Source organism: Macrobrachium rosenbergii, chromosome 6 (genome assembly GCF_040412425.1).
Source record: "Macrobrachium rosenbergii isolate ZJJX-2024 chromosome 6, ASM4041242v1, whole genome shotgun sequence".
In the NCBI taxonomy this organism is placed as follows: domain Eukaryota; kingdom Metazoa; phylum Arthropoda; class Malacostraca; order Decapoda; family Palaemonidae; genus Macrobrachium; species Macrobrachium rosenbergii.
The window spans coordinates 29,477,777-29,501,369 of NC_089746.1; the positions used below are offsets into that span (position 1 = coordinate 29,477,777).

Consider the following 23,593-nt stretch of genomic DNA (forward strand, 5'->3'; position numbering starts at 1 on the left):
TGTGTGTGGTCCAATTGTAAGTTGTGGTAAAGTGAAATGAATAACTTGTTAAATTATTCTGAAATTTCTCTCCTAAGAATTGTTTTAGAAAACATCATTTTGCTAACAAAGCAAACGTAATTATAGCATTGTATTCAGAATTTCAAGCTTAAATATTTATTGCTTTACAGGAGGATACATATATGACAAAATTCCTGAATTACAATCTTCGAAGTATATATGCATTTCATTTAGCAGCTCCACCACCTAGCATTGAAGAAGAAGGTCCTGCAAATTGTGAAGAAGCTGCAGAAAAGGTGTGTCTGTTTTCACAATTTTAGCAAACATCCCCCTTTTCTCTCTGTTCATTTAATGTATTGGGCATTATGGTCTGTAGTGAAAATGGTGAGATAAAGGAAAAGAGAAAAAAAATGAAGAGGTGACTGTTCAAGACCAAGCATAAACCTTTTTGGATATTTGGGTCGCTTCGCCTGAAGTGTTAGAAAAGGAACAAGAATCCCCATCTCACACGTTTGACTGTTGACTGTCAAGTCTCTTAGGGAAGGAGTAGTGAGGGTTTTTAGGGAATCATTACATTCATGTGTTCATATATAATGAATATGCAGTGGTTTGAGTGGTATCCATGATATAGTCATGTTATGGTGGGTATTTATTATTTATGAAAGATATACTATAATTATAGGATGCCAGTATTATAGTGTTTTGACTCATTGATAATTTTATTTTTCAAATTACAGGCAATGGGTGAAACCTTAGAGACTGCAGATGTTGCTCATAGTAGCACCAGTTTTACTAATGTTTTTGGAGGTAGCAGCAGTAGCAGCAGCAGCAGTGGCAGTTGCAGTGGCAGTGGAGGAGGAAATGTTGGAGCTGGCAGTGGTGGGGGACAGTGGCGACCTTGTAATATATGCTTAGAAGAGATGTGTCAGACAGAATTGAGAACACATCATTCATGTGAAGATTGTCTGCTATGTGATGGTTGTATTGAGGCTAGTATTATTGTTATTATTATTATTATTATTTTGGAAGAAGACCATCTTTGAGGCAAACTTCATTGACAAGAATGGAAATGGCATACAGAATGCCATTCTTTTTAACAATATTATATGACATAGGTGTTGTCTTACGACTAGTGCAACTTACGACAATCTGTGTTTATGACAGTAGCAAAGTAGAAAGAAAATAAGGAAAAAATAAAAATATACAAAACATCGTGCAGCAGGTAGCGCTTATGAGTAGCACAGCCCCAGCGATGTGTAAAGCCAGCCACACACTATCAAACTTCTATATCCAGCATGGCATATGATCATACAATGAAACAATTTAAGAATGTATGGCTAGGTTGGAAGGATTGTCTATCAGTTTGATATTCGTCCATCTAAAATGTTTATGCCAAAGTTCTCTGATGCAAACTGGCATTTTATTGTACACCAACTGCAATTTGTAGCAGTGTATGTTCAAACATGTTTGATAGTTTATGGCCTGCCGAACATGCAGGAACATGCAAGCATCTCCTGCGTTCATATCACTCTCTCTCAGAACACTGTCTTGTGCTAGAATCAGTCCTGAGAACAATAGTTGTCATTTGCACTTCATTTACTGTTTAAAAATGGCACCGTCATCATCAGCAATGCAGCCAGCCAAAAAGGCAAGAAAGACTGTCAACTTGAAATTAAATTGGAATTAAAACTGCATGTGTTTAATCAGTATGAAGGAGGACAAAGAATAAGCAGAGCAGCATGTGACTTAGAACTTCCACATCCGACAGTGTCAACAATTCTTAAGGATCGAAAGCACATACTTGAAGCTGTTTAAAGGTTTTGCTTCAATGAACTCTACTGTAATTACAAAGCAAAGGCAAGGGCCAATCCATGAAATGGAATGGTTATGGGTGGGGATAGAAGACCAAATTGAAAAATGAACACCATTAAGCCTTATTACCATCCAGGCAAAGGCTAGAAGTCTGTTTCAGAACCATAAGGAGCATGAAGGTGATGAATATCAACAAGATTTCTTTGCAAGTACAGGAAGGTTCAAAAGGTTCATAAGAAGATTCAGTTCGCATAATGTTCAGGGGACAGAAGAGGCAGTGAGTGAGTGCAGATGAAGACCCAGCAAGAAAAATTGTCGATAATTTTGATGAATTAATAAATGAAAAATGATAAAAGATTATAACATCTACCATGCAAAAGCCACGAGCTAAAAACCTTCTTAAAATATGCTTGAAAAAACCCTGTAGTAAATGTGAGAACGTAAACATCATCAAAAGAATATGCTCCACACTTGATATGCAAACATCACAAAAACGTTTTGTAGCAATATGATGAAACGGAAATTGGTTGCGATCAAAATAAAGAGCAGCAATGGTAAAATACTTTCTAGGATTATACTGAATTACTGTAGTATAATACTCATCAGAGTCAACTGAAATAAGGTTAAACTGATTATATTTTGGATGTAATTACAGCTGGCTTGATGTTGAAGCACATGCAACGTTGAGGTAAATGTACGGTCAAGGTACAAAACATTGAGATGAATTGGAAAATGAATTAGTGAAATAAAGTATAATATCAACAGTGATAAAATGTTCTCCTGTGTACTGCAAATATATAAGTATGATATGATAGTCAGTTAAAATTTAATAAAAAAAAAAAAATTGAATGGTTGGTCTTTGTGTAGGGCGTCATAATTGACAAAACTCTCCATGTAGATGTAAACAAGGTTTGTGATATTGCAAGACAGAATGGGAAATTGATGATCACATTAAAACCGAGCTTCAATAATACCTTTTTAGTAAGTTTCTTGAAAACGATTTATTAAGAGCCTAGTATATAGTACAATATGAATGATGCAGTGCTTGGTAAGTATAATTCATGTTAAGGAACACAACAATGTAAAATGACAAATTTACTGAATTCTAAGTAAATAAATGAATATAATACATTACTGTAAAGACTGAGAAGAAAGTTGCTGTATAAAAATATATATATTCGTTTACTGCACTGCAAACCAGTTTATGTCAAATTTCTGCTTTCGACGTGCATGCAAGAACCTAACCACGTAACTCGATGCCTACCTGTATTATTACTATTAATGATGCACACCCAGAGGATTTGTTTCTTGATAAAATTATGCAAGCAAGTCTTACAGTAGCTGTCTTTAATGCAGAATTATGTTTTAAATGCACAGGGGTTTGTAGGAAGTCTTTGATAGGGAATAATTTGCCTCGTCAAGAATCCCAGTTGGTGTGTGATATAACAACTAATTATCAGAGTACCATAAAAGTATCAAAATTTCTACACATTTCTTGGTTTGTAATTTTGTTTTATTGGTAATTTAAGTGTTCAAGACACCCTCTATATTGTAAGTGGAAATATGCTTGTTTGGTAACTTTTCTCATTATCTTTGACAGATGTCTTGTAAACATCATGGAGGAGAGAGTTTACCTTGCCCTGTTTGTCAAACTGCACTTTCACCCGCAGATCTTATACCTGTTGAAAAAAGAAAAACCGAAAAACCAAAAGCTAGGTAACACTTTACCCGTTTTTATGATGAAAATAAATACATTCAAATGCTCTTTCGAAAGGTAGTGTTCAGTTTAAAAGGGTCCAGATTTATCATGGATCTTATGATATCTATTTTGTCAGTTTTTCTGTTTTAGCATTTTCACACATTTTTTTTTTTATTTATAGGATGTTACGAGTTCCACTTGTTTTCCGTGTTGATCAAGAAAGTGATAACAATAACAAAAGATGTATGCAGTTGGTAGGTCATCCAGGTTTACTTGCTCTGCCATCAAGGTTGACTCCATCAACGTTAATGCGAACCCTAGCTTCTAGGATACCAGCAGGAACAAGTTATTCTCTTCTTTTAGTGGATGGAAGGGTAAGTTTGATCTGTTAATTGTCTAGTAGCAATGCCATTTTTATTTTGAAAGGCTGCAGCATGTGGTACATAAGTAGCTTATCCTTAGGCCTAACTCAGGCATATTCAGCTGAATTTGAGTGATAGCATGCTATGCTTGTCACTGACTGTTGTACCCTTTTCTGGTATTAAAACAATGCTTTGTGATGGATGAGGAGGGATTTGTTAATGCTAATATGCATGTCCTTCCTTGAGTAAACCTAATCCATCACTATGCTAGAGTTCACTGTCTCTTTTAGTATTATTTTCTTGATATACAACAGTTGAGTTCTTGCAAAAACTGAAATTGTAACCCACTACCTGGCCTAAGTTTTAGTACCATATGTTTCCATGATTTTTCTAACATTTTTTATTCAGGAGTGTTTGAGATGCTTTTGTGGATTGTGTAGTAAGTATTGTATTTCTTCTTTGCCCACTTTAATTTTATTCTTTGATAGATGTTATTGTTTCTTTCATATTTTTCACTTATCCAGATATTTCCTAAACATGACTTTTTTAAATTGTAGACTTACTCAGGAATTATTAACTATAATCTTAGTTAAAATATTGATTTTACATTTTATTTTCATTTCAGGGTTACAATTGTTCTCGATGCTTATTTTCCTCCCACTGCCGAGGTTGTGAAGCTGTTACAGGACCAGAAGTCATATTACAAGCTGGTGATACTTTGTGCGTTCGATTTACAAGTCTAACACCAGAACAACAGTATCAGCTGGCTGCCACCAATGATGATCCCTCTCTTAATAACATGCGTCAGAATGACCCTCTTACTTTGTACGATTGTCTTAAGGCTTTTACTCAAAGGTTAGTGGAATTATTGTAATCCTTATTATGGACTAGTAAGGAAGCAAAGATCTTCCTCAGGGTGGCAACAAGGTGTGATAGTGAGGTTTTCGAAGTTATGTGATGTATTTTTGGGAGTCTTTTGTGATAGTATAACTTTTTGTATTTTTGTGATCAGAATCTGTGAATTTTTAATTTTGGGAAAAGGAAACATTCATTCACTACAAAATCATTATTAATTGGTCATCATTTCCATTAGTATTTCATTGCTATTTGGGCATTATTAAATTACTCTTGCTTATAAGATGAACATATCTCCAAGCATCTTGGTCTTATCCTTACCAGCTCATCATCTCCCACAAGGTTAAACAGATTGAAATCAAACACTTTATATTGCTTGCAAGCACCTATTTTTACACTCCAGTTGCTTTGCTTTCTACTTTACCCTTGTCATCTGTCCCCTTTTCTCTCATCTTTCACTGTACAGTACTTTGCCCCAGTTTTCACTGCTTTTTTAAGAATAAATCTTTTGGACAAGCTATATTAGCATTTAGAAGTATGACTGTATGGTCTTGTTAAATTAATTTATAATCCAATAAAAATGCAGCTCAGGCTTCACGTACTTCATCATAAGCACTGTTAGACCAGCATATCAAGAAGCACATATTCTTGAAAAGAAGTTGGGCAAGACTTGATGGGAGTTCAGGCAGAAAGAGCAAAAGAGAATTCGTTTAATATCTAACCCTGAACCCATAAATGGAAAAGCTAATATAACATTTATGGATGATGATGATGATGATTTGTAGTGTTTGAATTTCATCCAAGATAAAGATGTGATGCTTCAGGTCAGGTGAAGGATTCTTATACTTGCCAAGACAGACCAGAAAATGGTCTTTCTGGCTGTGATATACTGTTAGTAAACATTAAATTACATGATGAAAAGTGGTATACTGCATTTGGATGTGAACTTATATTTTAGTTTTCTGTTAAAACAGTTGTATGCAATGTACATTTAAGTTAAATTTTAACTAATAGATTTTATCATCTAGAAGGCTGTCTGAGGAGGCATTATTTTTCAGTGAAACTCTAGGAGAGACAGACCTGTGGTTTTGTCCAAAGTGTGAGCGTAAGCAACGTGCAACTAAAACTATATCTGTGTGGCGTTATCCTCCCTACCTCATAATTCACCTTGAAAGGTTGGTATAATGTAGTCTTACATTTATGTATTTGAATTTTTTTAAGACAAACTTTGATGTATAGGTCTTGATCTTGTTTTTGCCATGTGTGCATATTTTTTTCTATCTTTTTAGGTTTTTGTTTCATGGAACGACAAGTACCAAGTTAGACGACAAGGTGATATATCCCTTAGATGGCCTCAATGTCTCAGATTATGTTGTTGGTGACACAAGCACTAGTCACTTGTACAACCTTTATGCCTGTGTGTGCCACATGGGAGGTGAGAAATTATCTTGCATTTCATTTATATTTAATATGAAATATTGTAGGATTTATTTGATGTTTTCCTAGACAAGATACAAATCATTTTGCTATTGTAGAAAAATAAAAACAAAATGAAGCTAAGTGATCTAGGCTAATCTGATTTATATGTAGCAACTATGAATGAACAAAGATAGAAAAGTAACCAAAGCATATTCATAGCTTTAAGTAGTTAAGATATAGATATTTGTTTACCCATTCACACAAACGAGATAGATCCTGAAAGAAAATTCTTGCTGTGCCTACCTGAGTCAGACTCCACCGTCTCCAGAAGGTGGCACATTATTCCTTTGCGTGACTTCTTGGCAATTCAATTGTGCTGCTGTGCATTCCAGAAGTGACAATGATTTTGACTGCGCTGTGCTGTTCATTTCTTTTCATTCATTCATATGTTTGTTTAAATTTCTTCTATACATTGTTATGTCAAGTGTTTAATGTATTTATTGCTTCTTAAGTGCACACTGCCTTTCTGTCAATGACAAATTATGTGTTGCTATAATTACCCTCAACATGTAATCTTTGTTTCAATTTCAGTTGGTCCCTGGTTTTGAAATTAAATAAGTAGATTTTTCTTTATTGCCTTTTTTGGGTTTCATTGGTTTCTCAGTATTTTCTTGTTTCTTCAGTCCAGAGTTACAGTTAACTTTGGGTCCCTGTTTTTTCTCAGCTGTGAACTGATGTCCTCTTATTATTGATTGCTTAATATTAAGTGATTTTTAAACATTTTTATAACAGTGTACAGTACTTACTTGTGCTAACCTTCAGTAAGGGCTATTAATCTAATCATGCATCAGGATACTTATGTGGGTCAGGTTTTTAAGCCCTGCAGTTCATTATATCTTTGGACAAGGACCTGCATTTGCAGTGTCATATATAGGGTTGAACATTATCCCCACTTCCCAGAGCACTTGCTTACTATGTGTGTGTGTGCAAACTAGTCCTTTTATCACTGGGTCATGTATACACTCGGTGGAATGTGCATAAATGTTGTGCTTCCAGCACTGCAAATGACGATACCTCAGACTTTTCTTTCATCACACTGTGAATGCCACAGTCAAGTCTTGTGTGATGAGGCTTCTCTGCTATGCTGCTCCTTTCAAGAGTGACCAGTGTAAGGGGTATTGATCATCTACAATCTTGATCCTCCATTTTTTTGCTTGAAGCTTCTCAGTGAATGTTTCTCTCTCCTGGCCATTTTTTTTTTTACCTGTGGGTGGTATACTCCGGTCCTCTCAAATGCTGCTCCTTCCATTTCCACCTTCATTTCTCTTATTCTGCTCCATCATCTGGTTGTAGTTCCACCCAATCCTTTCTCATCAGTGAAAATTGTTCATGCATGAGTCACCTGGACCCACAGCCATGAAGCCATGCTCCACCTCATTATACATTTTTTTGGAAGTAAAAAAGACAGGATTTAGTGGGTTGCAAAATGTTACATCTATATATGACTGATGGGTTTGTATGAAAAAGTCAGTTATTTTATAAAAACTTGATCAATTTCACTTCAGCCCATCAGTAATATGCTCAGACTGCAATTTAAGTAGGTCGAGAATTCAAGAGTGTCAGGCTTTTTGCCAGCAGTTCCAGGATTCAGGAGATTCATTGATGGCTAAATGAATCTGTAATCAATGTTGCAAAAGCTCCAACAGGGTTTACTTCTAGGTGTATAATAAAGCAAAGGGTTTGTTTATAGTGATTGCAACACTAGGATGAAGCCAGGTTACCATTTCTTGAAGAATGTAGATAACTTGAGAAGGCTACAACTGAGACTTAATCAATGGAGGAGGATGAGGAGTGACAGATGATGATGATGATGATGATGACCACATTAATATCCTTCACTGGTAAAACTTGATCACCATTTTGGTAGCTAAAGTCAAAGCAAGTAGCTACCCAGTATATCATGGAAATATATAAGAAGTAAGCAAGTAAGAAATAGCATAGCAAGTCAACTCAGAATTTTTTTGTTGAACTTGGATCAAAAGGAAATTTACCATATGAAAAGCATAATTAAATACTTCAAAGTTAGCTAATGCTAATTAATCTGAATGTGCCAAATGTTTTACTTATATTGAAGAAAAACTTAATTAGTAAACTGTCAGAAGTACAGAATAGCACAGCAAAGATTCCAAATGAAAAAAGATAAATAAGGGAAGATGAAATTTAGAATGGTAAAGCTGAAATATTTAGAAAGTGCTGAGCAAAAGCTGAGGAATATTCTGGTAGAGGTGCTAACTCTTCTACAGACCCATGAATAATGAGATAAAGGGCAGCTTCATACTTGCAGGTCCAAGTAGTACACTTATGATGATTACTCTTCTTTGACCCAGCAAATGAGGCAGTTGATTCTCAGACTTTTGAGAATGCAAATATGGCTTTCTTATGAATGGAGGGTTGTAATGAAGCAATCTAAAACTGAATACAGAGGAGATATCAGAAAAACCATGGAATGCAGGAGAGGAGGAGTGAGAATTGTAAAAGTATTCCCTATAGGATGGAAAGCAATCACTTAAATGGTAAAGCAAGCAGACCTAGACATAGGACTAGGTAGTAGGTTGGACTCTATGGAGAGCTTGACCTTTCCTTGTCAACTTTTTCATGTACAGTATATTGAATAGGGAGGGTGACTAGAGTAAAAGTGGGGATAATGATGCACTGCATTCAAGAGAAAAGTGGTACATTTACTGTAATTTTATATACATCAAGTTCCCATCACAATGCCCACTTTTAATACCTAAAGGAAAAGTGAGTAGCAGCAGGAAAATCAGTAGTAATGACTGCTACTCAGAAATAACCTTAAATGCAAGGTCACTTAATATAAGTAAAATGCATAATATGTAGAATTCATAAAGTTGCATAAAAGTAACAATTAGTAATGGTAAACATTTAGTAAATATACATGTGTTATGAGTATATTTTAGCCCCCAGAATACTGAGTATGTACATAGCTGTACTCTCAAGTTTTCTTACAGCCATACCTAGAAATTTTTATCTTGTAATAAGATTGAGATTTTAATATGTACTGTTTTAATGTGTTCATTTAGGGTGACTTAGTTATTTTATGGAACATATTACATCCACTTTTTTAATACTAAAAAGAACACTGTATTTATAAGCTTCCTTGTCTTAAAAGTTGCTAAAGTTGTCTCTACTGTTTGGAATGTTTAAGATATATTGTATCATGAGTAAGAATCTTGAATTTGTAAATTTTTTTATTTTCATGCAAAAGTTTTTAAAAATATTTCGTTTCAAAGGATGATAAAGAACCTTGAATATGTAAATTGTATTATTTTCATACAGAAAGAAATTTTTTAAATATTTTGTTGCAAAGGATAAACTTAGTTTGTCATTTTGCTTTTTTAATCTCATGCCAGGTACAAAATGACAGTAATTTATTATGCTATGTTTTATTTACAGTTGCTCAGGCAGGCCATTACACTGCATTTGCACGTAGCCCTGTGACTGGAGAATGGCATTACTTTAACGATGACTCTGTAACAAAGCAAAAACCCAGGGAAGAGGAATATTCAACAGCTTACTTATTATTTTACCACCGCCAAGGTAATATAGAACTAATTATTTTCAAGGTATAGTTAAGGTGGTTTCATACACAGGCAGCCTTGCAGAAAATGATTCCATCAGTATAGCAGTAGGACTGTTTCTATACTGGAAAATTAACAGTGGTTACTAAAGCATGTTAGAAATTAAATCTCCTGTATCTGTTGACTTTAGCTAATGGTAAAGAGAGATTGATGTAATAGGTTGGACTTGAAATGGCATGCTCTTATGATGACATGCAATTTAACACGAAACCCACTGATTGACATTAGCCTATCTATTTGGTCAGTACCAAGAAACTTACTGTTGAATGAAGAACTATTCCCAGTGCAGGTAATGTGGTAAGTCATTCCCATGTATCTTCAGCCAGACCTCACCTGTCATTACTACTCCTAGTGTCGGATGCTGTTCTTCTCATAATGTTATTTTTTCTGTTTCTTATAGCCACTCTTTGGTCTTTATTGTGGTATGTTTCTCTTCCATTATTTTTTAGTTTTTCCTTTTGGTGAACATCAGTGGGAACTAGTAATAAACAATTATATCACAGGTATTTATAAGTTTTGGAGTTAAGCCAATTGTAATTACAGTCTACCCCTGGTATTTACGGGGGTAGGGACCACAACTACCTGCAATAAGTTGAAATTCATGTTAAGTTGGAAACCCCCTCTAAAAATACTTTTAACTGCCTATTTTAATACAGGTAGTACCCGGTTATTGGCGATCTGGTTTTACGACGCTTGTCTAGCAAATTTTGCTGCCAAAAATCACTAATTTCTGCTTATCAGCACTGATAATTGGGTATTGGCACCAATACATACCTAACAGAGGAGCTGATAACCGAAAATTGGCTATTTTCAGCGCCAATAAGCTGCTGAAAATCACCAATTTTCAGTTATTGTCACACCATCAGAGTGGAACCCCTGCCGATAACAGGGGACTGCCTGTAGTTCAAAGATCCCTCTAAAAATTATAACTGCCTATTTTAATAGTTCAGACACCAATTATACCTTAAACTATCATCCTAATTATACCTTAAACTATCATCCTAAAACACCTTAATATCATTTCAAAGTCATCTTTCAACATTATCGTTAAAAATATATGGCTTACAGCTATGTGTGAATGCTCCTACAACTGTTACTATTACCAAGGCGAAAACTAATCGAGTTACTTCTATTCTGTCACATACATTTTCTTTCATACAATAGTATTCAAGCCTTATCATTTTATGTTAATATAGATAGGGGAACCTTTGGGAATCCACAAGTAAAGTTAAATACTGTACCCAAATATTTTAGAATGCATTGAAAAAATACATTTTCTGGATCGGGGTCCCGTGTCACCCGGTGAAATAGTCCATTCAGCACTTATTTCTAGGTAATTCCATTGCTAGATACCAGAGAAAGCTAAATGAAATGCTGGAGTTACTACCCCAGAGCGAGCTCCACTAGATGGAGTCGTGTATGGAAATGGGTGAACTACAAAAACATGGAACCTTATCCTATAGAGATTCCCAATGTCAAAAGTCCCAACGAGAGAGGTGCCGATACAAGCCCATGCACTACTTGCGGACTGTATACAAGGCAACACTAGCCGCATTCCATTTTATTTTTTTTTAGTTTCACACGTAATTTCGTTGTGATCCTTATTTTGTGCTCTATTTTGGATTTTTATGGCATCCTCGCAAGGTTCTTCTTCAATTACTTGAGTACCAGTGTTTTGTTGTTTTTTAGGCGATTGAGGCTTCTTATTTTCCTTTAGTTTAATAATTAAAGGAATTTATAACGCCTGTCTCGATCTCCTCTCACGTCGTCTCTTGACCTCTTGGTCTTGGATTGGCATATTTGTTTTGTGTTTTTTATTTGTATCCCTTTTTATTTGGGATGTTTTACCATTAATGATCCCTATCTTTAGTGGGTTTGATTAATTTTTGTTTGTTCTGTACCCATTTACTACGAGAAGTGCTGTTTAGCGTTTAGGCTACGAGCTACCCCCTCGGGCCCATTCGCTTTTTCATGACTTCATTACGAGAGTGATTTTATTATGGTAGTGATGTTTAGCGTTTAGGCTACGAGCTACCCACTGGGCCCATTTATTTTTTTATCATGGCTTCTTTACGGGAGTGATGTTTAGCGTTTAGGCTACGAGCTACCCCTCGGGCCCATTAGCTTTTATCGTGGCTTCACACGAGAAATGTTGTTGAGCGTTTAGGCTACGAGCTTCCCCTCGAGCCCATTCGCTTATTATCATGGCCTCATTATGCTTTATTTTTGTCACTCACTTCTCTTAGCCTTTGGGGATCTTATTTTCATTGGTACTGTTACGGTTTTTACTTTGTTTTCATAATTTTGTTTATTTTGTGAATTTTGTGTTCCCTTCCTGATCAAGTGCTGTCTTGCTGTTTAGGCTATGTGGTTCCCCTCGGCCTATTCGCTTCTTATTTTGGCTTTATTTTGCCTTGTTTTAGACTCACTTCTCTAAGTGTATGGGAACATGATTTTCATTGTTACATTTAATTTTTGACCTTGTGCTTGGATGCTTTTGAATTTTTGGGATACTTTCATTTAACTGGAGGTCGGTCATGTCCCTTCACGTCCATGTCGTGTTGGGCCTGCCTGTCCTCCTACATGTACCTTACAGACAATTTTTTTGTTTTATTATGATTTTTTTGAGTTATTTGTAGCCTTTACCCCTCTCCTAGGCTTCCTTCCTTTACATCGCCTCAGTTAGGTTAGCCTAGGGGTTGGCTGTAACACTTTTTCCTTCGGGAAAAATTCGTTTAGGAGGGGACGATCTCGATCTGTACGTATGAGTTTCATGTCGGTGATCTCGTTCTGTACATGTGTGTTTTATGTCTGGTGCTTCCCTTTGTTTGGTTTTGACTTGGATATATTGCCTACGTCCACCCTCTCCCTGTTTCGGCTTTTCACTTAGGCTAATGTTCCTAATAAGTTAAGCTGGAATAGCGAGGGTTTACCTGCGTAGCCTATCCTAGTTCAATCCTTCTTTGGGTTGCTTACCAATGGTGACCGGGAGTGCTCTCCCCACTCCTGTTCACACTTCTTTTACCGACTATATATATGTTATTTTGTGGTTTCGAGAGTCCCCTTCTCTCCCTTTTATCCTTTGCTCTCTCTCCCCTTGGTTTGTTTTCAAGTTTGTTAACTTTCCAAGGCTTGAGAGCAATTATCCTTATTTTATGTCGTAGCCTAAATCCCTCCCCTCTGCATTGATTGATTGTCCTTCGGTGTGTCTGAGTTGGCACTCCACCTGGACCTGGAGGTGACCAGGAGTGCTCTCCCCACTCCTGTTCACACTCCTTTTATGTTTCATTGCTCTCCTGGCCGTAGAGGTTTTTGCCCTTCCTCTCTTTTCTCTCGCTCTTGTCGTTTTTATGACACAGCTTACATAGCGAGGATCTATGAGAATCTCTGGGCGCCCGGGAGTGCTGTCCCACCCCTGGTCGCTGCTTTGGGTTACCAACCTCCTGGCCTATCCTTCCCCCTTCCTTTTACGTCGACTATTTCCCTTCGTGGTGCTTCCTACACGCTCGCACCTCACTGTTGGGATCTCATACGAGGCCAGTTAGCGTTCTCCACCTAACTGTCTTCCGCTTTATTTATTTTTTCGGCGTTCCCCCTCCTTTTTGCTACTACCTGTTCGGTGTTTCGTTATCTTGTTGGGCGCTCTCCTTGCTTACTGCTACGGCGGTTTTAGTGTTTAGCGGTTTTATTTATTTATTCCCCCCACCGCTATCACTTCGTTCAGGATATCCTCCTCCGGGTTTTCTCTCTTGGCTCGGAGTGCGCCCACTTCCGAACTGTTCATAACCTTCCCACATTTTGTTCAAACATGATTGCTTCGGAATGTTCCGTTGACTCTGTTTTTATGTCTATGAGTTTTGTCCTGTTAGCCCGGTTTTCTCTCCGGTTTTCTCTGGGGTTTTCCTGGTCTGACTAGGCTTTGGCTGCTACGGTACTCTGCTCCGGCATCCGTTCCAGCATGCCTTTCTCTCATACGTTTTCGACTGGTTTTGTCAAGTGCAGGAATGCTTTTTTATCCTACAACAAACCAGCGGTCACGGAGTCTATGGCTCCCATTCGGTGCGCGCAGTCTGTTTTGGATTTATAGTTTGGCACGGAAGGTTATGAAGTGTATTTATGCTCTCCTCGAGCAGGCTTCTTGATGAACCCGTAGGTTTTATATATACCTGTCGGTTTCGTCTCCGCCAAACTCCGCCTCATGTGACTTATTCTTGACTCGGAAGGTTGTAAAGTACGCTATGCTCTCTCCGAGCAGGCTACTTGATGAATCCGTGAGGTTTTATTTACACCAGTCGGTTTTATCGCCAAACGCCGCCTCCTTTGGCTTATTATTAGTCGTTTGGCACCCGGCAGGTTGCGTTATGCGCTATGCTCTCCCAAGCAGGCTACCTGATGAATCCGTAGGTTTCATATATACCTGTCGGTTTTACCTCCGTCAAGCTCCGCCTCATGTGGCTTTATTAATAGTCGCTCTCTTTCGAACTCCGTCTCCGGCGGGATTCTAGTTAATTCGGTAGGTTTCATATAAACCTATCGGTTCTCCGCTCTTGTGGCTTATTAATAGTTAATCTTTCGTGTTTGGGCTCTCTCCGGCGAGATTCTCGTGGATCGGTAGGTTTCATATACGCCTATCGATTTCCTCCGCCAAACTCCGTTTCGGGGCGAGATTCTCGTAAATTGGTAGGTTTCATATACACCTATCGGTTTTTCCTTCGCCAAACTCCGTCTTATATAAATTATTGATAGTTGTTCCTCCGGTGTCTGGGGTTCTAATTTTCCCCTCCTGAGGCCGGCCGCAAGTCTCGTAACTCTTCGCCTGTTAATTGGTTACGGAGAGTTTTCTGAAGACGTTTATGCCTTCTGTCTCGTTCTCGGACCTGTGAACATCGTCCCGGAGCGATAAGTAGGTGCGGGAATAATTGAGACAAGCCTTTTCCGCTTTAGCTCGAATTAGGTGAGGCAAACTTTTTCCTTTAGGGATTCGTTACCTTCTCATTTTTTCGACGGTTCCTGGTCTACCGTCCCTAAGGTGAAGTCAGTAAAAAAAAAAAAAAAAAAAAAAAAAAGACCACCCTTTTTTAAACCAAGAAGACCGCTCCGGGGCCCCCTCAGGACGCCTCGGATCTCTAATCCGGTGCCATCTACGAAGTTTGGCCTCGTCTTCTGAAAGGACACGGCCCAAGCAAAGCAAGGCGGTTACCCCCTCCTTCCTTTGTTGAAAACTTTTTACGGGTCTCCTTATAAGGAGCTCGTTATGAGGGTCATTGTCAACCTATTAACTAACTATCTACGTCATGGTCCATGCCTTCCCTTTCCCAGGAGCTTAAATCCCAAGAGATTAATCTCAAGACTCATTGTCAATGGATCACCTGTTAAGTCCTGCTCCGTTCTGGAATTCTATCGTTTCGACATCTCCACCTCTTTTCCCCTCCAGTCTGGGGAATCTTGGTGCCTTCCCTTTATGCTTCCCAGCATGAAGGCACCCTCCTGTCGGGGATGTGGGCACACGGAGGTTGGTGGAAGGGCATTTCTTCCCTTCCGGTCTGGTATCCTCTTATCCGGGTTTTACCAGACTGTCAGAACGAGCATGGCATCTGTCTGGCAGGATCCATAAGTGAGCCCTCAGCTAGGGGCTGGACACATCGTCTCCCTGAGGACTCTAACGGAGTGGCAGGCGGAGAATTCCAAGTTCACGCCAGCTGTGGGGTCTTACCGTGCTCTCTTGGAGAGCCCTTTTTACCCCTTGTGCTCCGAATGTAGCCCCTCTTATCAACAGGCTTGTTTTGAAAATGTATCGCTGAGGCATTTCCGGGAGACAGATATCACAGATACATTCACAGTGAATCTTCTAACCCTGGACTACGCTTCTAATTTATTCAGCGTACAGCTCCCTAAGCTTCCGGAGTCAATTTTCGGAAGCTGAAACAGGGTGTAAGTCAGGCTTGCCCGTTCCGCCTTGAGCTGAAAAATCTTATGAACGGTTTCACCTGGAGAATTAATCTTTTCCCAGGTGGGCGTTGTTACGGCCCATCTGGGGCTACTATTGTTACCCAGAGCCTCCGTTCTCATGGGTGTCTACCCTACGAGCAGAAACGGTCTGATCTTGCTGGGACCTGCCCTAAGTCCGGCAAGAAGTTCATGTAGTTCAAGAGCCCCCCTGCTCAGGCGGTGGTGCAGGCTCTTCAGGTCTCTGCCCCTAGACAGCCGTCAGCTCTCACTCCCAGCCTCCACCTCGATGTGTGCGGGTTCAGCCAACACATCAGCCCCTTGTAACGCCCCCGTGTGTCTCTGCCTCCCCCACGGGAAAGAGATAGCAATGCCCGCCGGGGTTTTCTTTGCTTCATACGAAAACCTAAGGAAAAAATTTTCACTAGACATTTGGCAAGAGGCTCTGACCTCGGGGTTATCATAGAGCAGGGATGCATCCTACTCCTCTCCGAGAAATTGGGAAGGCTTTTCAGGCTTCACGGAGGCAATCAAGCCTCCTCCCTGTAGTATTTTCATATGGGTGGGAGGCTGTACCATTTTCGGGGCTACTGAACTTCAGTTCCTGGGCCCAGAGTATAGTTATCAGGGCCCGGGTGGAGCTGGACTGTTGTTCCCCCCAATCAGGTTCAATCAGCCTCCGGCCAGAGTTCTGGGGGGTCTTTGCGAATGGCCTGTCAGGCTTTTTCAGTCTGCCAAGGAAGTTCCTTCCACTGGAAAATTTTTCCCGGCGTGTCCCGTTTGTTTTCCTTATTCATGCGGCAAGTCTCGGTTGCTTACAGTCTTGTGGGTTCGGATCCTACTGCGCGCCGTGGAGCCGTAACCACCTCTATAGACCTTTCCGACGCTTCCTTTCACATCTTGGTTGCAGAAAGGTCCTATCCCTTCTTGGGATTCAGACTCGGGAGCAGGCGCACCTTCAGGTTCATGCCCTCCTCAATGCGGCTCCAGAGTCTTCGCCAGTTTGAACAATACCGTAGTTCAACAGCTCCGGTATTAGGAGGCTATGCTAGCTGCATATCTAGTTGCCTGGCTCATTTGGGCACCCAGCGCCGGGAATTGCCTGAGGGCGCCGGTCATTATAATCGGTTTCTAGTCTTTGGGCTTCTAAGTAACCAGGAAGGAATCCCACCTGATTCAGGAGGGTAGCCTTCCCGTAGTTATGAATCCAGTGGAAGTGGAAAGAGATAGCAAGGGCATCTTATCATTTCATCATCTCAAGCATACCTCTCCCTGTGCCCAAGAAAAGGTCCTGGTTTTCTCCAGTTTGCTTCAGTGACGGTTCTCCTTCTGAAGTCAAAGCTGGAGTTTATGACCGGGTATGGTGGAGTCAGGGACGTGTCTCCTTGATTCCTCCTACTTGAATAGTGGCCTCCGGCCTTGCACAACTGTCAAGTGCTTACCAAGTCAGTTCCTCTCCAGCTTTCCCCTCCGGCCTCAGTATTCCACACCGTCACCTCTCTGGCGGGTGAGGTGGTTATTTTTTGGCCCAATGGAGTACATGGTACTTAGTCGGTCACGTTCCGACAGTTCCATATCAACGCTTTGGAGGGCGGTGACAGTCTTCCTGTCCTTGGAAACTCCCCCCCCAAGAGGTTTCCTTTTAGGCTGGTTCTGAACAAAACAGCAATAGTGCGCTGCGTAAACAGGTGGTTTTGGACTCGAATTGCTCCGTTCAGGTTATGGTTCATTCTTCTCCATAACCAACAGACGAGGTGCCTCTGTCTACCACCCTTCTCGTAGGGGTCCAAAAGGTCACTGCTTTTTCCCTATCCAGGGCCTCCCCTGGTGTCGGAATAGTCCTTAGGCGGAGCATCATTCAGGTAGTCTTGTGACCTTTCCTGGGCCTGGAAGTAGGTCTGTTTGCAACCCAATTCAGCCACAAACTATCAAGCTGTCCCGTCTGGTATAAACTCAGCCTGCGTCAGCCCCCTCAAACTCTGATGTCCTGGCTTTGTGGTCTTTGTGAATCTTACAGTTGAGGAGGAAACTGATATTGGTCCTGTTATTACTGTTTTCCTGAAATCAGTTAAGGGATCCTACTCTACTGCAGTATGGTTCTGCAGTTAAGTAACTAGCACTCTTCACATAGTTTTGAAGCTATAGTACTGATGCACGACCGCATTGGCCTCGAGGAAAGTGTTTTGTTGGAACCAGACTCACAGGCCCTTAACTTTCATCCCTAAGGTCTGTGTTCGTCTAAGAACAGTACTCCGTCCACATTCGGTTTCCTGGTCTTTGAGTAATGTATCGGAGTTAGCTTCGTAACCAACAATCACCTTGTTCTTATCTTTCCTTGTTAAGGAAGTCCCAAAAATTTTTAATCAGCTTAGCTTCTAGTGTTAGTTTTCCTGTACTGTCTGCCTGTCTCATGGAACCAATCAGTTTGGTTTGTCTGGCGGAACCAATCAGTTTGGTTTCCCCTCTTCAGGGGTAGTGTTGAATTCTCACCCTAACTTTTTATCTACATTGAAGGTCCTCATTTTCGTTGGTCACCTTGGAAAGTACTCCCTTTTACAAGGTCTGTTTCTGTGTCCAGTTTTCTCCTTGCAGGCTTTTAGACAGGACCTCGCAATTTTGTCAGGTCCTCTCCTTTAAAAAAGGGGGCACTGTCATTGGGTCTGCTATTAGGCAGGAAGTATTTTCTTAATACAAGCCTATTCAGGTGCTATTCTAAGCTCATGATCTTAGACGGTGACCACTTACATTATTTTCATTACATGAACTTAGAGGACCTTACTTATGTTCAGGGTAGAATTCTCCTAGTTTTCAACGTTTCTATTTAAGTCTTTAATAGCATAAGAATGATGTTTATTTCTCTGTTACTATTTCATCGGGTGACACGGGACCCGATCCAGAAAAGGATTTTGACAAAGGAAAATCTATTTCTGGAGAGGGGCCCGTGTCACCCGGGTGACCCACCCTGTTTTTCATTCTCTCCCTCCCTTGATAAACTTCATTCTAGTGAGGTAGGTGCTAACATGGAATGCGGCTAGTGTTGCCTTGTATACAGTCCGCGAGTAGTGCATGGGCTTGTATCGGCACCTCTCTCGTTGGGACTTTTGACATTGGGAATCTCTATAGGATAAGGTTCCGTGTTTTTGTAGTTCACCCTTTTCCATACACGACTCCATCTAGTGGAGCTCGCTCTGGGGTAGTAACTCCAGCATTTCATTTAGCTTTCTCTGGTATCTAGCAACGGAATTACCTAGAAATAAGTGCTGAATGGACTGTTTCACCGGGTGACACGGGCCCCTCTCCAGAAATAGATTTTTCCTTTGTCAAAATCCTTTTTATTGATATTTTATCATAAAAAATTTATTTAGTCACAAAAATAACATGAAAATACAGTAATTAGTGAATATTGCTCTTCAAAAAAACCTGTGAATTAGTGAATTTTCCACGATATATTTGGAGATACGTCCCACAGAAAAATCTGCGATTAACTGAAGCTGTGAATGCTGAACCGCAATATAGTTGCGGTTGACTTTATATTGCAGTTGACTGTACAACTATCATTTGAAATGCCATGGCATAATTCATTGTTTGCTTTAGCCAAATTTCATTGCTGTTTGCTTTCCTTATTGGCATTGATATAGCTAGGCAAAATTTTCAATGAATAGAGTTAGTGACTGGTGTAGAATAATTGCTGTGGCGAGTCCAGACAATGCCGAAGATAACTTGCCACCATTTGGGAGCTTGAATTCATGCTGTATATTTGTCAGGACAAGTGGTGGTGTTCTTTCTAGGTGTGTCTTTTGAAGTGCTGATCACACAGATAGGTCTTGCACACTGTTGGGTTTGTTTTCAATTATAAATTATCATAAAAATACTTCCTGATTGTCCCCTTACTAATTTTCCATGCTGTAAAAGCCTACTGGCAAGTCTACCATTTTGGCTCAGTCCTTAAGAATTTACAGTATATGAGTGCATCAATTTGCATTGTCATTATGGGATCCTTGTGTTTTTTTAATTCATGACATATAGGTATATATTACTTTCTTTTCAGGAACAAAGTTTGACTTAGCCCTGCCGCAGCAGTTCGCATTCTTGGAAAGCTTGCCTAAGCAGATGGGGAACTATGAAGAGGAGGAAATCTCAAATAATTTAATAAGTAGCAGCCAGGCAGGAGTGAATGATAGTGTAAGTGGTGAGGATCCTGCTGAGCCTCCAGGTTTTCAGATAAATAAGATTATTGACAACCTTGGAGAAAGCTGTGAAAAGGACATGTCAATGGAAGAGTAGTGTACAATTTTCTGGGTGAGATTTACCAGGTGCTGAAATTACTAGGTTAACAGTGAACTGAAATGGTTTATCATTTTAGAAGTTATATGTGCAACTTTGGCCTAGGAACTTCTATTTGTTTTGGGCTGTTGTAATAGCTCATTATACAAAGCATTGTCCTTATAAATTTTGTAATTGGATGTAAATTTTTTCATATAGTCTGGCATAGATGCTCATGGTCATGACTTATGTATTAGAGTTTTTATAAATTCAAAAAATTTCATAGATGTGATGTCTTTGTCTCAGTATCTGAGATATTGCTTTAAGGCTGATGGGAAGTTTCTGTTAGGAACACACATACATGCACAACTTTTCACAAGTTCTGGCCTAAGCTCCAGCAGAATTCACTGCTGTTATATGGTCCAGTCAGTTGAAGAATCGCGTTTTGTTTCTTCTGTGATAATAAGAATAGAAGGTCAATTTAAAAGGCATAGTTCATAATGCATTTGAAGAGATGAATAGGTGAGAGATGTCTGCCACGTGCGCCCGCAGACGGGCAGGTTATTCCTTGCACTTACATGATTAGTATGAGTATTAGGAGTTTGGTTGTTTGCATGCAGCATAAAGTAACTGTAGGTATCTTACGTGATGGTACAGTAAATGGAAAAGCTTTTTGTGTGGTCTTATTACTTTCAGTAGTATTTTATATTTTTTAAAGCTTTAATTAAACTTACACAGAGATATATTTATGACTGATATTTCTTTTTAATCATGTACAGTATTGTAAAACCTAAGTTCATTTGAAATTTTTTGGCTGATGTCTATTTTGCAATTGCCCATATTTTAAAACATGGAACACTACTCTAGAGCTTGATTTATCTAGTTGTTGAACAGGTGATAACAGTAGTCTGTACTGTGAATGTACAAGAATTGTACAGGAAAAGAATTCAAGCTAAATTAAAGTACTGATTTTATGTTGATAAATAATGCGGAGTAGGCTCATATCTCTGCATGCATAGTTTGATACATAATACATATATACATACATACATTGAACCATTATGTGGATTGCAAAGTCCTTTCTTGTTTGAAATATGTAGATAAAGTATACACATAAATTACCAAGATAGAAGCACACAGTAAAAAGGAAAAAACTTGCTAGTACAAAAAGCAGTGTTAAGATAATAATACAACTGATATGTGTAAAGTAGACATAAATCAAAAATAATGAAGCTAGAAAAATACAGAACACAAAACAGACAAGTCTATGTGGTGTGTGTATACAGTAGCTACTTTTTTATACATATATGCTGTAATGATATTCTTTGGTATTCTTTTTATTTTCTTTGTGCCACTGTTCCTGCTCAGTAGTTCCTAATGCTGTACTCTGCCTTTACGGCTTAGTTGGCTACGTAATGGATGAGTTTGTTTAATTATAAAGACACAGGATCATGTGAATTTTGTCATATAGGAGTAGATTTGTGTTACCCATTTTAGCTCTGGTTTTTGAAGTTTTAGGCTCTTTTAGATTTGCTTGTAATGTTTTGGCTCCCAAGGGCTTACATCTCAGGTGTTTTATCATTGTAGTTATGTAGTTTGTATTTAAAACACTAATGTAGTTAGAGTATTTTTTGACTACTTTCTCATATGAACAAAGTTTGAATGTGCTGGTAGTATAATATACTTTATGAATGTTCTCCAACCATAAGTGAATGCTAGATATATTGTCAGTGTTTGACTAGTTGGCTAAAAAGAATTTTCAGGGTTACTGCTTTTTCATATATTCAAAGATGACATTTACTGTATTTTGGTCATCTGTATCCTTTTTTATCTTGATTTAAGATTTTGTGTGAATGATCATTGCCCTAATGGATGTCAGATGCAGATGATCATTTTGTTAATTTATCTTTTTATAGTAGGAACATTATACAGTAGACTAGTTATTTCTCAGTTCTCTTTTTCTTTGCTGTTTTACCTTAAGTTTTGTTAAATGGCAGGTTCTTACAGTTATATAGGCATTCAATTCTCACTACATAAAACTTACAAATAGGAATTCTAAACGTTTTATTACAGTACTTGACTACGTATAAAAAACTTAACAAAAAAATTAATTGACTAGGTTAAACAAATTAAAGAAACAGTTGTTCTTTATATCAGTATTATTCTGAAATTATTTTATTAGTTATATTTGTGTGTTTTGAAGTAGATGATGTACTACAAATTACGAATGATGAAACTGCCAAAACTGCTTTTCTGTTGAAAGGACAGTTTTTTCAGCAAATCCATAATATTAGTCCAGTATGTATATATATATATTTTTTTCATAATTATGATTGTAACAAAGTGAAAAGCAAGTTTGGATTAATATGAATTGCCACTTAATACATCCAACCAGTCTTACAAATACATTTGAATAAAATTTGCAGCAATATAAAAGGTGAGTTTAATGCTGGAAAGGAAGACTTGTGTTTGGTTAGCCAGGCATAATTATTTTACACCATATTGTACTTCAAGGAAAGTTCACTTGAAAATGCAAGAAATTTGTTTTTTCTGATGTACTTGCAGGAGCTGGAAGGGTACTTAGTGTAAGATACTCTTTTCTAGCAAATGGCTTCTTTATGATTATTCTTATTTTGCATTATCAGTATAGTTTCTTCTTACTTACTAGCAAGGCACAAAGGAGGGCAAGAGTTGTTCATATCAGACCATTCGGTTGAACTTTAAACAGTACGATAATATTGGAAGGGTGACCTCTTTTTCCCTCACTTGTAACTTATACTATTTATTTATTTCACAGGTAAGGTCTTGCAAATATCAAAGGAAGGGAATCTTTGTTCCTTTTTTTCATTTTACATACAGTAACTGGTATATTCACAGAAGCTTTGAAACCTGAGAACATAACTCTTCATTGGTTAACAACTACATAATGAAAAAATTTTTACGATAAGACATTTTTCAACAAACCCATCAAACATACAACAGCCTTAATCTGTGCAAAATACCTCTGGTCTCACCAGCTTGAAAGATCTTGTAAGGAAAAATTCCTTTGAGTGGCTGTAAGAGAAGAAAGGCATCATTCCTGTATGTTAACTTCTTTTCTGGAGGAGTTTTGGTAGGGAGAGGGGTACTGGAAGTTTATGATTGATTAATGGGTTTGCAGAAAAAGTGGTCTATTTTACAAAATCATTGTTTTTATATAAGTAACTTACCAAGTAATTACATAGCTATAGTTTCCACTTTAACGGCAGCTTAGATTGAAAATTTCGCGGGTAGCTCTTCAATATAGTTTGTGTAGGCGATCAGCCTGTCCCATTAACGGAATATTGGAATGACCTAGTAAACAATTCTCATTCGTTTCCTGCCGTCCGTGGTGACAACACCTGGTCTGGCAGTACCTTTTTTCATTAATTTCCAGTTATTTTTACCTGATTCCGATGGAGGGTTCTTTAAATCAACCATCAGAATGCGTATAGTCTTCAAGCTGAAATCTTTCATGATGAGTTTTGTCTTATTTTGTTTTACATTGATTCAGTCATCATCAAGCTACCGGTAAATGACGCCATTTTCATTGATGGTTT

The 23,593-nt window shown here is 38.6% G+C and overlaps 1 protein-coding gene across 1 annotated transcript in view; it reads left to right on the forward strand.

The window, feature by feature from the left end:
- The window catches only part of LOC136839403 (uncharacterized), a 122,468-nt gene extending 99,245 nt beyond the window's left edge, over positions 1 to 23,223 (forward strand). The window contains exons 12-20 of the mRNA XM_067105397.1: positions 171 to 296; positions 738 to 989; positions 3,413 to 3,528; positions 3,693 to 3,885; positions 4,499 to 4,728; positions 5,787 to 5,903; positions 6,018 to 6,163; positions 9,622 to 9,765; positions 19,801 to 23,223. Coding sequence (XP_066961498.1) covers positions 171 to 296; positions 738 to 989; positions 3,413 to 3,528; positions 3,693 to 3,885; positions 4,499 to 4,728; positions 5,787 to 5,903; positions 6,018 to 6,163; positions 9,622 to 9,765; positions 19,801 to 20,036 — 1,560 coding nt within the window. The 3' untranslated portion in view covers positions 20,037 to 23,223. The remainder of the gene's footprint in view (positions 1 to 170; positions 297 to 737; positions 990 to 3,412; positions 3,529 to 3,692; positions 3,886 to 4,498; positions 4,729 to 5,786; positions 5,904 to 6,017; positions 6,164 to 9,621; positions 9,766 to 19,800) is intronic.
- Positions 23,224 to 23,593: the final 370 nt, after the last annotated feature.